Source organism: Cryptomeria japonica, chromosome 11, assembly GCF_030272615.1.
Source record: "Cryptomeria japonica chromosome 11, Sugi_1.0, whole genome shotgun sequence".
Taxonomy (NCBI): domain Eukaryota; kingdom Viridiplantae; phylum Streptophyta; class Pinopsida; order Cupressales; family Cupressaceae; genus Cryptomeria; species Cryptomeria japonica.
In genome coordinates, this window is record NC_081415.1 from 274,740,249 (window position 1) to 274,755,033 (window position 14,785).

The window sequence follows — 14,785 nt, forward strand, 5'->3', positions numbered from 1 at the left end:
GTATTAGATATAAATTATTAAGAGAATAACTTTCTAAAAATACTTTATTTCCTTGACTCATAATAAACAAGCATTATATTAACATACATATAATATATTAGTATAATTTTAGTAGATTTTATTTTTTAATTTATATTACTATTTTATTTCACAAAATATGATCCATCAACAAAACAAAAGCAAAATGGAAGCAATTAAAAATAAGATTACATCATTATATAATGATACTAATATAATATCCTACTATGCAATCCTACCATCATTTGCTTTCATATTAATGATGTATCACCAAGTGTGATCTAACATGTTGATGCAAATAAAAATACATAGTATTGTAAAATCTCTTGCTATAGTTCTCATAGACTAGAAATATATAATGCATATTACATTAATATAATATTAAAATTATTTTATATATTATATTATATATAATCATTATCAAATAAGATACATAATCTAAAACTTTATCAATTACAATATGAATAAAATTATTATTTTATAATTATGTATGTGTAGAAGTGGAAAGTACTTCCCACACATTTTGGACTTGCTTTGTCTTTTGTCCTTATTGTAGTGGCCTCATATTCAAATGGTGTATTTCTAATCTAGAATTGGCATTCATCATATACTTGAACTCAACATGAGTCCCCTTTTCCCAATGTTGGATTAAGACCACTTGAGTGACTCTAGTCCTATATTAGGACTACTAGGGTAGGCTTCAATCGTATTTTCTAAATTCAAATGCAATTGTGAGCCCAAATTCACTTGATTCCAAATAGTCATTATCTATCAACTCCAACACAAAATATATAAATTTAAATGCTAGGGTATTATATAAAAGGGTAAATCCCTAGATCATTAGCATGATTGCAATACTTCATAACAACATAGTTTTCACTCAAAGAGGAGTCCTTGTATCAATACTTACATATAAAATGAATGACACATATGCATGTCTATGATCTTATTCAAACATTATTGAATCAATGAATAAGGCTCAACTCTAATTAAGGCAAGTGACATATTCTTCCACTTAAAACAAGATTCTATTAAAAACATATATTCATGGGCAAAGAGGTTTTTAAAGAGCATAAAAACATTTCGAGGCCACCATTATAGAATTAGAGCTACACTTAGGTTTGGGGTTGCCACTTTCTAGATTAGGGTCCAATATGTAGTTTTTAACTCTTAACAAAACATACCAATTTCTAGTTTGTTGAAACTTCATTATTGTTGATATGATAACAAATTCAAATAACACATTATAGAACACAAATACAATTGAATATTTCTAATTGCATACAAATCTAAGAACAACCATATTTTTTTTTATCAATTTTAATATTTATTTCGTTGCTTGTCTACATTCAACTCTTTTATCCAAGTCAATCATTGAATTAATTGGTATAACTAATCAATGAGAGCTAAATATTTATTATTATAAAATGTATTTATCTCTACAACATATAATAATCAATAATTTCAATCTACACATAGAATCTAGAAATTCACTACACTCAATTATAGTACTTCTATATTTACATAAAATAATTAATTTGAAACATAAAAAAGTTAAATCATATTTTTACTAAATAAAAAAATTAAGAAAATCTTAAGCAAATTAAAATATATTTTAAAATTTTTTATAATAAAAATCAAAACCGAATTACTAATATAAACATCTTAAATACATCCATCTTAAAAGATGTTGAAAGATATTTGATATTTTTATCTCTAGAAATGCATGTATTCAATTTGTTGTTTAGATAAACGAATTTAAGATATAAAGAAAAAATATATATTTAATTCATTTAATTTTTTAATATTATTTTATATATACACATTTTAAAAAATACAATATTTTTCTATTTTATTTACTTTGAACTTAATTTTCATATTTAAAAAATAAATATCATGACATCAAATACTTCTCCCATGGGCTCCCCACGGCAACTGAAGAAACCACATCTTTCACGAGAAATGCTTCTGCCAGCCATTAAATGTGCCTCACGATCGCCTATATGAAGTCCCTGGTTTTAGGTTGTAATTCTTTTTTGTGGAAGCCTGATTGGAACTTGTGCAAGATGGTATAATCTACCAAGTCTTGGCCTTCATGAAATGGCATATTCAGTTTATACACCATCCTGCATTGGGAGGAGAATGTTTGCAGGCATACAGCAAACGTCAGTTTCATTATCTCACCATCCACCGCCGCCTCCAAGGTATTTAATAACTCCTTTGATTTAAGTTTCTATGTGGCCGGTTCAACTCTTGGGTGTGTCAATAAGTTGTCTTTTTCTTTCTGGGTGAGATTACTGCTATTAGTCATACATTAAAACTGATTCACATCCTTAAGAACTGTTATGCAAAGAATTTGGTTGTCTAGTGCATTCATTGTTTGTGCTAGGGCCTTTTTAGATGTCTAAGTTTTTTCTCTTTCAAAGTAATTTGAGGGAAAAAATGTTGGAACTTACAGAGGGTATCGAGCTTCCAGTTTGTATGGATGTGGCAGCCTATAGGAATTCTGTCTTATCACATGGCACCACACCCAGATATAATTATGGATCAGAACCTGTATTTCTGGTGTACTAGCCTTCAGGGCATGGATAGGTGCTTACGATGATGGGACCCAGGTTAACAACTTGTAGAAATGTTGCAGGCCACGTTCACACTGGCATGAATGAAACTCTGCCTGTCAAGCATGCCCTATCTTGTAACTAAAAGTTTGCCCTAAAAGGACTCTGGTGTAGGGATAGTTTTTTCGATGATCATAGTTTTAGAAGGTTTTAGAAATTCAGAATTCCTGTTTAAAGTTTTCACTATTGAATTCTCAGTTTCTTCTGGTTGGTAATAATATCCAGATATTTTCATGTATCCTTTATGTTAATTTTATACAAAATGTTGAGGAGTTATAAAAGAGAAAAAATGGTTTTATACAAATCTTCTTCTCAAATCAATCCTTGGATTGTTGTGGAACCCTAGCAACCAGTGCCTATTCTTCTGCTTAATTGCTACACAGAGGAGCTTTCAACTCAAATGTCTTATTAAGTGCTGGTTGATATTTGACCCAGCCATATTCATCAGAATCGAGGAAAGAAAAGATGACAATGTGACAACTGACAAGAAATAGTGTTATATATATATATAGATAGATAGATAGATAGATAGAGATGATGCAAACATGTAATAAAATTTAAAAAATTTCATAAGATTATTGTTGTCACAAAAGTTTGCACCCTTGTTGAACACTAGTGCTCAACAACCTTGTGAAACATGGAAACAACCTCCAAATGTGGGACTTTGTGCATGTGAGGTTGAGTTTCCAGAGAAGGCCGTCTTTCTTATCAATCAGGGTGCAGTGTTGGACCAACCCAACGCTTATAAAACCTATTCTAATGATCTGGAGGGGAAAAGGGGAGAAGGAATGTTGAAAAAGAAAAGAGGTCATGCACCTAGATTAAAAGTTGATCCTCCTTGCCCATAATTGCACAAGACATCAATGAAAACTACCCAAAGATACACACAATTTCCTATCCTAATCAGCTCCCTAAGAACATGCAAAGGTTAGAATACTGTAAGATGAAGAGAGGAACTAAAATCAATTTACAGACAACGTCTACAGATTTTGTTAACACAATCACATAAACTAAGAATCAGAAAAGAATGCATTCAGATAAAGAGGTAAAATGCATTACATAGAATATTTGTATTGAAAAGAGGTGAGACAGACAATTTTTTTGATATAAAGGCAAGGCAAAGTTTATAGTTGCAGAAAGTATGAGTTTCTATAAGAGAAACATGGAGAGGACCCTTAGAAAGAGTTACAAGTTTTGCCTTTATAGATCAGACCTAACTCATATGAAAACACTAGGCTCAGAAACCCTAACCAGCTAGGGTTTGGTTACAAAAAAAAAAGATAAGATCAAACGGATTGATTTGATGGTTGCGTGTCTGAAAATATCTCCCGGAATTGGCAAAGAGCAACAATCCCTGAAAAAAGGGAGAATCCTTGCAAGAATAGCGTCTGAATGTCCTCTGCCAGGCCCAAAAAGTCTTCAATCTGCAATAAATGAGCATGGGCGGCTTGAGAGAAGCGGTTGTAGAGTCATGGTGGAGTAATGGCGGCTGCTCGAAAGTGGTTGGGATAAATTGGATTAGATTTGGTTAGCCGATGGGGTCAGAAACTTATTTTCAACCCATTGAGTCGACAACCACTACCGAGCAGTTGTTTTGAATTCCAACGATCATCTCAAGTTTAAATTTGGGCTACCCAATCTTCATCCTCGCACTTAATTGGACGGTCGTGATTGTGCCATGAAAATGAACTGGTCCCACCAGCCAAACAACCCATCGCAATATTGCAGCCAAGGGTGGGACCCAGTTCCTAATCGCTGCGAAACAACGATAGAACTCTATTCCTTCATATCGCTGGCCACATCACTCATCATTGTGTTGCGCGAAAGTAGCAGTGTTCCTATTTGCGGGGAAAGAGCAATAACCACCTACCAAGTGATAACTGCATATAACTCTCGTCGGCATCACTCATTGCCGTGTCGAGCGAAAATAGAACAGTTGCAGCAAGGAACAAAAGTGGAAAGCTCCCGACTGCACAATAAGCGATAAAAAAGAACTCTCGCCAGCCAGTAGTGGGTGAAAGGGGTTGTTCCCGCCATGAAGAAGGGATCCTCCGGCCGGTAATTTCTAGGGAAATGACCACCCCAACTGGTCAGCAAAGGAAAAGAATAAGGCCAAAAAAGGTTAAGGCAAAAGCCTTAAGGGTTTAGGGTTTTAGGCCTGATGAAAAACACAGGGGGTTTTAGCCATTTGAAGATATCTCAGATCGGTTGTCTGCATGGCTAAGGTTGACACAAAAATGGTCAACAATTATTAACATGAATCAATTTTTCTTTTTGACATTTAGAGAGAGGATATATTTTATTCTTTTTGACATTTATAGTTAAAAATAAAGAACTATGGAATGGTTAGAGACAAAATATGAATACTAGAAATAAAAAAGTTGAAACGAGAGAGAGAGAGAGAGAGAGAGAGAGAGAGAGAGAGAGAATAGAGTTATCAGCTTGGAAGAATGTAAGAGTAGGCAAAAGTTGAGGAAGTGAGGAGGAAGAAGGCATAGGTAGAGGACGGTTGTGTAATGGAAGGCCCTTAGAGGTGAGGGGATCAAGTGCTAACAACTCATGCTCTACTTGGATCACAACATGACATAAGTAAAGGATGGAGTGAGATGGACTTGACTGGATGTCGTTTTAGATTCAGAAGTTTAGAATATGGTTATGGGTTTGGAAGAATCTTAGTAGGTAGAAGTGGAGGAAGTGAGGAGGGAGAAGGTATGGGAGATGGTGTGGGTAGAGGATGCTTGTGTAAAGGAAGGTCCCTAGAGGGGAGGGAATGAGGTGCTGACAGCTTCTGTTTAACTTGGATCATGACATGAGATAAGTAAAGGAAAGAATGATATGGTTGAAACTTGGCTTTCTCTTGGATTTTCCAAAAAAATAGCTTGGAGATGGTTATTAGGAAGTGTAAATTCCTTTTTTAACAAATGTTGAAAGAAGAACAAAATGTAGAGTCCCAGAATTTCATTGAAAGTTTGTTCGTAGTGTATCACTTGTGTAAGATGAGCTTTGGGGTCTATGTTGAACTAAAACTGGTGGATTAATGTATTCATTAAGTCATAAAAGAAATGTAGTGAACCTGGGCTAAAACATAAATAATTAAATCAATCCAAAATATGCATTGTTTAATTGCTAGGAAATAACTTGACCAAGATTGGATTTGTATGAGCTAAACATAGTGTCAAATTTTTGTAGGTGATGCAAGGGATTCCCTCCTACCATTGTCAATGTCAAAGCATAGGTTCTCAAGATTGACAAGAAAAGGATGCATGAGGATCTCATAATATGAAGGATATGATAGCAGTTGTTGGGCATATTGGGTGGTATAAGAGTGAGTCTGCATTTCTACTGCATTGAGTTTGATTTGCACATAAGTCAATTTAGGAGTAGATGAAGAGGATGTAATATGTGGGAGGAAATTGTAATAATAGGAAGAGTAGAGTGAGGAGTTAATTCACAAAGAATACTTTATGATACTCCTTGTGGAAGGGAAAGCTTAAGGACAACGTGAGGGGAGGAGAAGGCTGAGAAATAGAATGGAGTGGAAACACACTCATAATAGGTGCCTTAGTATGGAAGGGGAAGTGGAAGGATAGCATGATGGGAGGAGAAGGTTGAGCATTACAATGGAGTGGATTCACACTCATAATAGGCGCTTTAAACATGGGTGGAGGATTGGTGGGGAGGGGTTTGTTAGGAGAATTTTGACGCTTGAGGCATTAAGAAGCACATTCAGTATTTAAGATGTAATGTCCCATTTTAGGACAACTTGCGAATTTGGAACAATTGATCAATACTTTAATTACCGGAGTCTTCTTTCTAAGCAACTAACTTAAAACTGAGAAAGATAATAGTATTATCACTTATAATGAGAAACGGTGAGTATGTTCTGCTATATGAATATATTGATTCTTGCAAACTTGTACAATTGATATTGTAAACAGTATATGATCTGTAACTATTATTCTGGTGCAATGGATATAATACTCCGGTTTGCCGCATATAATCCTTATCAATTTGATAAGATGGAATATCTTTGCTATATCGGCCATGCTATGGAAACTATGCAATGATTATACTCTGATCGGTACTTGATACCTTCACTATCTCTTATGTGGAAGTTTAAGCTTGCAGTGATACGAGCTTTGTCTGATAAACGATCTGTTATGATGAGCTACAATATTTGGCCTTTGGCTGTGTGTGCTTCACTCTAATTGTGAAGGTACAGATGACGAAAGATGCTGTTTCTGATTTGTAATATAAAATGCTTGCATTTAATTGGTGCCTTCTCGAATATGGAATGTATTCTTGTGCAACCGATTCTGGACTTGAAGTCCTTGCTCAGATCAAGCTTTCCCACGGGATACACATAAAATAGATAATAAACACATATCTGTTTTGAGAGTGTTTTGAACTTGAACTTATACTTGTGAGGAGACACGGTGTTTGAAAGACACGTCTTTTGGTGGGAACAGACTCCTTCATTAAATCGAAATAATAACTAACCAATGAAATGGTTAGTTTGATAATCTATCTCCTTGATTAATATTTGTTAGCACTGAATTGTGATTGAGACTTTGGATGTCTCTTCTTATGTGTGCTATTTTGGATATTGTACAGGCTGTTAATATTTGGAATTTGACTGGAATGGATCGTAAGTCTGAGTGCAAGTTTGTCGATTGTGAGGATGCTGCTAATCCGGAATGATCTGCTCATGACCCTATCCTTTTATGCACTGATGCTTCATGATATAGAAGGGTATGATTGTGGGCAGGTGTACGGATGAGAGTAATCCTTATGTTTGGCAAGCGTGTACTTTTAGGACTTTATTTATTTCTATGGATGCTTGCAAATCTTATATCATGAAGCTAACTATCTTACTGCAGGTGTATCAAGACTCATTTATGGGTTCTTCCTATTGGAGGCATGGCTTTTATTTATTCTTGAAGGGTTCTTTATGTTTCATGGTGGTACTGTTATCATTCTTGCTGAAAAGAACATTCATTCCCTTAATTATTTATTATACTTTTTTGGAGAAGATGAACTATGTAACTAACCTATAATTCCTATGCTGAGTTAATTCTTATTGCTCGGTTGAACTATGACTGCCACCCCTGACCATCCAACTGTACATGTTGTGTTCTTAAGTCACTGATGGGGATATCACATAAGAAATGGTCAATGATGTTATCATGATTAATGTTGTTTTGTGTGGTCCATTGCATCAAAAGAAGAAATAGGTTTAGGAGAATGATATAACTAAGGTATTTGTTGTGTGATAGTTGGTGAAGGTGATATGAGGCTCAATGACAAGGTAATCATTATAAAGGGCATGAGCGTCATCATCACTTAGGGAGGGTGCACTAATGACATCAAAAGATAAATTATCAATAGAAGTGTAGGAGCCTTTGGGGGAGGAGGTATTGGGAATTGTATGAAGAGGAGTATCAAGGGTAGTAAGGAAGGAAAGCGGAATAGGAATTGTCATCATTAAGACCCGAGGGTTGCATCATGTGAGTAGATGGGGAAAAAGTTGTTTTAAATTTTAATAGTGTTAAAATGTATAAGAAGTAGGATTTTGAGGCTTTGGCATACAATATTCTTTGAAATAATTCATCGACTTAGAAAAAGATGTACAAGTTATGTCATATAAGTTAAACCATTTAAGTGCATCATCACACATTGTAAGGGGAAAGGTAAAGAAGAATATCCTTGTTATAACAAAATTCATACATAGAAGAAATGAAATTTTGACATGTAATTTAGGATTTTATAATCCATGAAATGTTCACAAATTATAATATTGAAAAGAGCAAGTTGGAAAAGGAACCTGCATATCATCACTATTCTCAAGTAAGGGGTTATGGTGAATTGTTAGGGTAGAAGGATGTGATGTCCCCATCCAAATTCTAATAAAACCAGTAGCAGAATTTTGTATGGTCTGTGGTGTGGCAGGCCAAGGACATTTCCAACTTAATCTGATTAGTTTGCCATTGATGACAAATGAGAAAAGAAGAATGAAGATTGTTAACATCAAATGTTATAGACAAGTTTATGTCAAGAGTGGGAATATTGTTATCGATGTCAATATGCAATGATGGAATGCCGTCAATGAAAAAGATTGTCATTGACATGAATTGATCTACATATATTAATCCAGTTTGTTGTCCAAGACAAATAATAGATTATATAATCAACAAGCAATACGTACATGACAGTGATCCATAATAATCACTTCACATAGGACAGGGCGAAACATCCTTATTGATATTTCACTTCATCGATACCACTTCTGCAGTGACAGCTCATTTTGGACGTGTATAAAGCCATGACTTGTAAGAGGGTAGAAAGCAGCGATCAGCACCAATATTAATCAGCAATAATCAAGAAGACATCGGCATTAATAATATATTAATCATTAAGCAAATCCGATCAGATAAGTTTAAGTAAGATGATCTTATCAAACAAATATCGGTTAAGACATTTAACAAATGATCTGCAATTAATAACTTATGTTCATATTAAGGTGCGATTAGACAATAAAAAATATTTATGAAGAAATATGATTAAGGGAAATACATGACTATTCCCAATCAAAGGGGTGCAACCATTCCATATCAAAGATATTTAAGGAGAATTAATACACATTCCCAAGGAAGGCATTGAATCTTGTATCTCTTTTATATATCCTATTTGGATCGCTCAATCTGAGCATTTGGCCGAGTGTCAAGGAACTGGTTGCATATAGAACAAGTTCAATATCAGAGAAAGTGCCACCATCGTTGCAAGCATATATAGTCAAATCAGAAACAGCATCATCTACCATCGTCGCAAGCATATAAAGTCAGATCAGAAACAGCATCTAATCGCTATAACTATAAGCGATACGCTTACTTATATTTGGATAACCATATTGTCATATCAGAAACAGCAACATAACATTATACATATTTGCATACTCGTATAGACATATCTGGAGCAGCAGATTATCCATCACTACAAGCGATAGAAAGATATATTTTTTAGCTACTTCATACTCTCATAATAGAGATAGCTACCGATCAACATAGCATACTTTCCATTGTCATATCAGGAAGGGCGAATATCATTTAGTAGAAACACTTATTGATATTAAGATCATCCTTGCATATTTGTCATCATTCATATCCGAGACAGCAGAGATAATCTTATCATTATTGAATTGCACTAAGTGCTGATATATAGACCAAATCATCTTGGATACATCTAATTGATTGAATCAGAGATAGCACTGATATTGTCACATATATCCCATCATTTGTATAGCATAAACATTAGAAGTGGTTTCATAGATTAATATTCTTAGTGTTATTTGAGACTTTGAGGAAATAAGTCTCTTGCAATTGATTTTACAAGTTAATTGTCCCAAATTTATAAGTTATAACAAAAGGGGACATTACAGTGATATCAGAGCATTACATTTTGTGGTTATATTGCATTGTTCCTAAAACGGGACATTACAGTGGTATCAAAGCATTGCATTTCGTGGTTATATTGCATTGTTCCTAAAACGGGACATTACAAAAGAGAAATTGAAGAAGAGAACAGTTGAATATATGAGGGAGAAATTGAGATCAAGGCATAGAATGGGATGGGGTAGAAGTTGGAGCAAAAGACATAAGAGTGTTTAAAGCATGGGGTAAGTGCTAAGAAAGTTGATAAACATGGGAGAGTGAGTAAGGCAGACCATGAGGATACAAAGGGAAAATGAGAATTCACTTAGGCCAAAGAAAGAAAGCATGTGGTCAAGAACGTGAGGATGATGGTAGAAGTGTTAGTGATTAAAATGGATGTCAGAAAGTTTTTTGCGAATAGAAAGCAAAGGAAATGGAAGAAAGTCATTATGGATAAAAAATGAGAGGTAAGGAGTGGGTGAGAAGGGTAAGGTGCCTCACTAAAAGGAATATGTTGCAAACCTTAGTCTAACCCTAGTAGAAATAAAGAACAGAAGGGAGCTGTAAATATGGGGATGGATTATAAGGTTGAAACTTGACAAGTAACACCTAACAAAGATTGCTAACAAGAGGACAAGCTAGAAGAGGCTATTCATAGGAAGGTTAGATATGTGATCAGAGAAATGAAAAATGTGAAAATGAAACCCTCGCTGTAAATATAAGGTACAAAAAAGAATAGTCTGGCAAGAGAGTTTGTGGTTGGTAGTTTGTGTTGGGTTAGTGGCTTGTTTATGTGGGCATTTTTTTTTTGTATTATGTGTTATTGTTTATTTTGTTTGTTGAAGAAGGTTATGAAAGAAGCTTTTATTTGTGGAAGAAAGTAGGTTCACCAAAATCTAACTAAAAATAAATAACTCCAACTAATTGCTTTACTTTTTATTCTTCCAATGCATTTATTCTACATAATAATCTAATTTCAATTAAAAATGATAATAATAAAGTAAATGAAATGTGAGAGTTGAGATTGCACTAGCACTAAAAAAGGAAAGAGGATAGAGTTGGAGAAAGCATGTTTGATTTGATGGTTGTAGAAGATACAAAAGGTTGAGAAGATGAGTTTTGGATCATTGAAATTAGGTTCAGAAAGTCTTTGTTTCTTATGACAGTTGGTGGTGTCTTGAGGGGTGTGTGTACTGTTCTAGGGCATTTCAGATCACTATTTCTCCCCCTTTGATTTTTAATTCATGTATCCAACTGAAAATTAAAGAGAAAACAACTAACACGACAGTTACAACTGTAACAATTCACTTATCTATGGAAATACATAACAAGAACATGTAATTTAAATTGATTGTTACAGACCACAAAATATTACAAATATCTTCTGTATCATTGCTTTAACAAACTCAGGCTGGATATTGTGGTTACATGGTGCTGTTAGAGATTAATATAAATGCCCAGAATTGACTGACCATTAGATTTAGGTCCCATCTCAGCTTGAAACAGATGGACCTACTCTATTAGAGATAATGTGTCCATTCCACAAATGAAACTAATGATTTAGATTGCATGCAAGATTGGTTGTGGAGGGATTGCGTGACTTGCTGCTGCGAATCTGTCTGGTGATGATTGGCACAGTTATCAAGTATAACTAGGCGAACTTCCTTGGGGTGACAGTTTAGCTGGTGCAATGGTTTATCTCGTCTTCAGATATGAGGTCTTCTCTTGCCTGCCTATGTGTAAATTGATGGAGTGCATGGTAAATTCTGAATTAGGATTAGATTGGTATAGCTGGCTGCTGATGGGCCTGCCTTAGACACTCAGACTGCCAAGGGACGAACAATGTGATGTTGTCTGCTATGGAGATCCTTTGAGTCTTCTCAGAGTGGCACAACAATAGCAAAAGGGTGATGAGCATTGGCAGCTGGGAATACAAAGGATCGCTGGTTACTTTCCATGTCAACTTGGGAAACACTGAACCAAATTTAATTTGACTCGGCAAACCAGTGAGGAATGGAATCGCACAAGAGAAAAGGATTTGCATCTTGATCTCAGTTGCTGCAATCAAGGGGTTTCGTCCTCAAATCCACAATCGCTTGAACACAAATAGAAATTGTGAATAACAAATTGATGGCCAGAATAAACGAATAGATTGAGACATAACATCCATGGCATAGGGCCCATGGGACCCATTTTTGGTGCCTGCATATTAATTTTGTTTCATTTATTATTTATTATTTATTATATACATATGTTAATCTAAATTTTTATTTTATTCTATTAATTTGGTGTCACTAAACACTTTAGAGGATCCAAAATAATTGTGTCAAAGTTGGCCAAGGGGAGGGAACATTATAGTGTGGTAGTGTCCTTCTGATGCATTGGTGTCTTGTACTCTCATGATTGCATTCTCTCTACTCATTTTCATCAAAGGTCTACAATTGCTTGCACTTGTTTTAGTTGTTGCAAAGGGGGAAAACGGATGCCTATGGCACTTTTGGGGCTTGACTATGGGGCTTGTCTTAGTCAAACCCTTTATAGCATGTTTTGACATGAAGTAGTTGAAAAGTTGTAGGTGTGTGGCCCTATGGTGCTGGTTTATGGAGTTTTAACAATGATGGTGTAGGTGCTAGATGATTCCCTTTCCAATTTTGGAATTTTCACTTAAATAAGCATGCTTAAGGCTGATTTGACCATCAGATGTAGGTTAGGGTTAGGATTTAGCAAAGGGATAATCATTTAGGGTTGAAAAGTGAATTTTAATGTGTTGGAATGCCACACTAGTATCCCAGGTGATTGAAATGCTAACATTAGGGGTGGAACATGACTCTTATATCATTAAGGATCTTAGACAAGTGGGATGAGGTGTTTTTGGGGGTGACGATGTTAAAGAGGGTCAAAATTGGTCAAAAACATGCTTATCATAGGTGGGCACTGAAAAAAGGTGGAAAGGTGTGAAGTATGTCTACACATTTGAACAAATAAATATGCTAATACTAATAATATATATCTAGGCAGAATTGATAATCGTGTTTTAAAATGTATATTGTGCATCATACATCAATTAAATCATACGTTTATATAATCAAAATTTTGTGAAAAATCAAATATTAATATCACGACTTATCAAAAAATCCTACATGTGACTCTAATGGCTCTATTTTAGGATTTGGAACATCATTAGTGCTTCTACTACCATAACTCTCTAGAGTTGAATGCTTTGCAAGTCTGTATCCAAATAAGTTAGCTTCTATATCATACACTAGCACCTTGATTGGTAATTCATCATCACTCTTTTTCAAAGACCTAGCATAATCCCACACCTTATGAGGCTTTGATAGATACTTTTTTGAAGCACTGGATAAAAAGTGAAGATTGCAATGTACATATACAAGGTTCTCTACCTTTTGTGCTCCTTAAATCATTGTCCTTTAGTGAATAAATGAAGGTGTACTTGCTTCGATCCCTCCCATGGGCAAAAACACAATACACCTATGAAGCAATCAAACTTTAAATTAACTAGATATAAATCAAGTTTTTGAATAATATTAACAATAACAAAACAATAACAGATTCACTATTTAAACAAACTAAAATATTTGAGATAGGACATAAATCTCTGTATTTTTAAGTAGATGTGTCACTATCTCATGTCTCCCAAAAAGTTACAATCTTGATTTTGGTACGATGAAATGCATAATTCCAGTGTGCAAAATTACTTGATGAATTAATATATCTTGTTTGCTCTCTTTTGTTTGAGTGCAGTCCTCAAAAAATTCACAATACTCGTCAATATATGTTTTTTTTAAATTTTTGGTTCACCTCACCATCTTTCCATGATTCCTTACAAAACCACTTTGTTTTGAGCACAAATGCAAGTCAATGAAGAGGACACTGAAGTATCCTCTATCTTTTAGCGTTGCATACCCAAATCAAATCCTTTTATCATTTTATTAAATGAAGGATCCCCATTCCTCATTAAAGCATCTAACGTCTCCTTCACTTAGTCAAGGCACTCAAAAAATCTCTCATGCATTGTTGGCTGCCATCAAACATACAAATGACCTCAAAATAGGTGACCAAAGTGTCATATGGTCATTTGCTCACCGCAAAATTAAAGCCAAATCAATGCCAATCATGGGATTATTAATCTCGTCAAATGCAAATGTGCTAGTGCTTGGACTCCTCCATCTTTACCACTTTATTGACATTGGCATCTCCCTAAGTGATTTCTTCACTTTCACAATTCACTCAATCATGATGAATGTTGTTGGGTAATTAAGCAATAAGACATTTAATGTAATTAGAGTTAATGACGGCAGTTAACCCGTCGGTTGTTGACAGTTGACACCGGGTAACTGACCGGTCACCTTTATATATTAGCGAGTCCTTGGTCATGGAGAGAGGGCTAGTATGGTCATTGTCATTGTACTGACATTATTATGAATCAATGAAGATCTGAGTTTCTTTATATTCTGTCATGTTGTATTCTGTCATGTCTATTATTTCTGCAATGCATTGAATTACACTTTATTGGCAAAACATTTGGCGCCGTTGCCTAGACAGACTCGGGAAAAGGAGCGGATGGCGTACGGACGCGATGGGCCTACCCGCGAGCGAGATTAACCCTGAGGCGGACGACGCACGAACAGAGCTCTACGACGGAGAAGATACTACAACGAGGGATTTTTCAATCCTGCTTCAAGTGACCATCGAAACCTA

The 14,785-nt window shown here is 35.0% G+C and overlaps 1 protein-coding gene across 6 annotated transcripts in view; it reads left to right on the top strand.

Moving 5' to 3' along the window:
- The first annotated feature begins 1,925 nt into the window (after nt 1-1,925).
- Nucleotides 1,926-14,785, top strand: part of LOC131068563 (uncharacterized) — a 35,273-nt gene continuing 22,413 nt past the window's right edge. For all 6 annotated transcript variants that reach the window (XM_058003780.2, XM_058003783.2, XM_059214065.1 and 3 more), the window contains exon 1: nt 1,926-2,222. In XM_058003780.2, coding sequence (XP_057859763.2) covers nt 2,119-2,222 — 104 coding nt within the window. In that variant the 5' untranslated portion in view covers nt 1,926-2,118. The remainder of the gene's footprint in view (nt 2,223-14,785) is intronic.